This window comes from Atta cephalotes (genome assembly GCF_000143395.1).
Source record: "Atta cephalotes unplaced genomic scaffold scaffold00002, whole genome shotgun sequence".
Classification (NCBI taxonomy): Eukaryota; Metazoa; Arthropoda; class Insecta; order Hymenoptera; family Formicidae; genus Atta; species Atta cephalotes.
In genome coordinates this window covers 5,238,894-5,242,918 of record NW_012130066.1, presented here as the reverse complement: position 1 = coordinate 5,242,918, position 4,025 = coordinate 5,238,894, and the positions used below count along the sequence as shown (strand labels likewise).

Genomic DNA, 4,025 nt, shown 5'->3' with positions numbered 1-4,025 from the left:
TGATACATATGATGTGCGTGTGACGTTTATCACTGTTTGTTCCTGTTGAAGTCATTTGAGATCGCTTGTTATCGACGTGTTGTCGGATTGAAGGATCGAAAGTATCGAGGTGTCAAGGGTCGTTTTCCATGCCGACCCATTCCAAGTCCTTGACAATCGATTGGAAAGCATGCGTATGCACGAATTCGTGAGCCTCACTCGTCGAAGGACTCGGCGTGTGAACGGCTGTTCTCGACGATCAGAGGCGATCTGGATACGTCGCCAAGGTTAGGAGGCTGCCATGAAGAGTCCTACGACGTCCCAACGACTGAACGGGACCAATGCGCATCCCGTCCCGTCGCCGAGTCTACAGACATCAGGAAGCGCTAAGTCTCGTCACAACAATGCTGTCAATAGTTTCCAGATGGTGAAGGTCACTGGACGCGAGTCTGGCTGCTATATCGCCAGCAATATCGCACCGAAGATTGGTAAGCAGCAGTTAGTGTCCTTGAACGGGGACACGGTACGCTGTGACAGCGTCAACGTCGACGAGGCACTGGCATGCGACGTAGCGCCTATACCAGCGGCAAAGACCAAGGCCCTGTGTGTACACATCAGAGAGAACAAATGGTACGACGCTGGTAACGTCGTCTCTGTCGGAGTAGCAGGAACCAGCCTGAATCATGCTCTGGAAAGCATGTCCTTGGCTTATAATCCTTCCACGAAACAGCTGTATTCGGTGGAGGAGACCAGGATGCCCAGCAATGCACAAATCGACTGTATTTCACAATACCTAGAATCTCCATGTAATGGTAAGGAACAAACGTCAAGTATGAAACTTGATACGGACAAATATATGAAGCTCGAGAATGTCAGTGCAAACAGTAGTCCAAGAAATAGTTTGCCACGCTCATGTAGCAGCACAGTGTCTTCCCTTAGCGAAATATCACCTTCTGGTAGCTTTCTAGGATCTGATGAACAACACATTGTAGAAAAAAGTGATAAAATACCCAAACGTTGGGGACTGAACACGCTTTTTACAAAGAATGTGTTTTCGTGGAAGAATAGAGGTTCTCAACATTCAACACCTACCGGTAGCCCATCAAGAAATATTGACAAGGTAGGCGGTAGTACAGCTTTAATTCAACAGCCGAGACCAGCAAATTTACCAGCTAAAAATGCACTGGAAGAGGAACGTCATCGTAAGCAATACAATGCTATTTTAGAAGCAGCAAGGAAGAGAGAATTGCGCGAAGAGAAAGAGCGTAAGCAACAACGGGAATATCAGTTAAAAGAAGAGAAAAGATTAGCCGAGGATTCCAACACGTGGAATGTACATGTTTTATCTAAATTTGAAAGCGTTAAGAATACGAAAAAAGTAAGGGAACTGTGGTGGCGTGGGTTACCACCAAGTGTTCGTGGTAGGGTATGGAAATTAGCAATTTCGAATAATTTGAATGTTACGCCGCACCTCTATAATCTTTGCTTAGACAGGGCAATGTCGAGCCCTAACAATGAGTCATTAGCCGCAATCAGATTAGACGTATCTCGTACCTTTCCTACCTTATGTGTCTTTCAAGAGGGTGGACCATTATTCGATAGCCTTCAGGGTATTTTGGCAGCATATGCTGTATATAGACCGGATGTAGGCTATGTGCAAGGTATGAGTTTTGTGGGTGCTGTTTTATCATTAAACATGGAACCACCAGACGCCTTTGCTTGCTTCGCGAATCTGCTAAATTATCCTTGTCACAGAGCCGCCTTTACATTGGACCAAAAAAAAATGAATACTTACTATAAAGTATACTCCAGTGCTCTTGCGCATAAGCTGCCAAAAGTCTTTTCCCATTTTACCGTAGCTGGATTAAGCCCGGACTTGTATTTATTAGATTGGTTATATACTATATATGCTAAAGCAATGCCTCTTGATGTTGCATGTAGAATCTGGGATATCTTTCTCAGAGATGGAGACGAGTTCCTCTTCAGAACTGCACTGGGAGTGTTGCACTTATACCAAGAAGAATTATTAAAAATGGATTTTGTACACGGCGCACAATTTCTTACTAGATTACCAGAGAATCTACAAGCAGAATCCTTATTCAACAGTATTAGTCAAATGTCTACTACTGTTGGAACGACAACGTTCCAGCAAATGTTGGTTCAATATTCTTCGTAATTTAATGTATCAAAAGGTATAGCAAAATTGAAGTTTTCTTATTGTGATAACAAAATCTGAGTCTTTGTGCAAAAAATTTTATACATTATTTAATTAATATTATTTAAAATAAAAAATCTGACTTATCTGAAATGTTAGATATCATGATTCGTATTTATGTGAAAATATATATAATTTATTATTAAGGCCCGATTGCACCAACATTATTTTGATTTTAAACGAGGCAAGAAACACTCTGTCTCGTTTTAAAGCAAAAGAGAAATAGAGATAGAAAGAGAGAGAGAGAGAGAGAGAGAGAGAGAGAGAGAATTTTAAGCCTTGCTTAAAGTCAAAATAACGTTAGTGTAACCTGGCCTAAATGTTTTAGAGATGCTATATATTAATATATATGTTTCTGATCTTTTAGAAATAATATTTATTTCAATATTTCATTTATTAACACAGATATATAATTAACACAGAAAATAATGTAGAGATCAATTGCACAATAGATCAGAGAGATAATTTTTAGAAATTTGTGACAAAAATATATTGTTATGAATTTTTGAAAATTATATGCAGGATGAATCAGAGTCATCGAATCAGCTTTTTATCCTATGAAAAAATTATCGACTTCACACGTTATAATCCAATTAGGTATGTAGTAAATAATTTTTTCATAGGGTAAAAAGCTGGTTCAATGATTCTGATTCACCTTGTATAAATGAATAAATTTGTTATGGAAATATTTTCCATGTAAATAATTGACTGTACTATTCAGTTGTAGATATGTTTTTTACAACGAATGAAATTGGAAAAGATGATCTGCAATATAAAACATTAATGCTCTATTAATAGATCTATACTTGTACTTTTACATTTTTTGTTTAGTATTTTTGGAAACGTGATTTTACATTTTGATAATATCTTGAAAATATTTTTTTAAAAAAGCAAAACAGAATATTATTAAACTATAATTTTTTAATTTGAATACATATATATATATATATATATTGTTTTGATTTTAGTTTTCGTTAATTTATATTATAAATATTTATGACAATTTCTCATAAAATTTGTGATATTTAAACATGTGAAATATCAATCTTGCTTTATATATCAATGTGTATATTACTATATGCAATATTGCATTTCAACTTTGAGATATACTGATTTTTTGTCTTTCAATTTTTACATTCTCTTCAAAATTGAAGGGAGATATACTCAAATACAACAATATTATTCAACAACACAGGTATTAATCTCATAAATCACGAATATAGAATTAGCCGGAATTAAAATAAAGAGTCTTGCTGCATAATATTATATTTACTTGCTATTTATAAATGCTGGACATGCTGACGATACCACGATAAATGCCCAACGATAAATACTAAACAGTTGAGATTACGTACAAGGAAATGTATTTCGTCCAAAATTTTAATTAATATTGATTAAAGAAGCGAAGTTAAATAGTGCAAACATATATATAATATGTGATTAAATTAAGAAATTTGTAAAAAGATCTTTTATAATTATAAAATTTTACGTATTTGCTAAAAATATTTATAATTTTTTGTTAAATTTTTCTCAAATATTACAATTTCGTATAGTTGGAGTTTTTTCCAATACAAATCAATTCGTGTTGCTTGCATTATTTCGCTTGGCTATTTTTAGTCTGGCAATTATGGATTAAGTATTGAGTATGACATTATTGCAATGAAGCGTGTGATAAAATATTAATGATATATAATAAAAGTTTTACTATTTTCTATTTAAAGATTTTAAATTAATATTTAAGTGATATGTTTTCTATGATGTGTGTCACGAAGTGGCAATTTATTTAGTTTCAAATAGTGAAATCTTATCACATGTCCCGTCTTTTGAGTGG

At 34.9% G+C, this 4,025-nt stretch overlaps 1 protein-coding gene across 1 annotated transcript; it reads left to right on the top strand.

Annotated features, from left to right (window-relative positions):
• The first annotated feature begins 280 nt into the window (after window positions 1-280).
• On the top strand, window positions 281-2,155 carry LOC105620796 (TBC1 domain family member 14-like). The gene has a single exon (XM_012202287.1). The coding sequence runs from the start codon at window positions 281-283 to the stop codon at window positions 2,153-2,155; it is 1,875 nt and encodes a 624-aa protein (XP_012057677.1).
• Window positions 2,156-4,025: the final 1,870 nt, after the last annotated feature.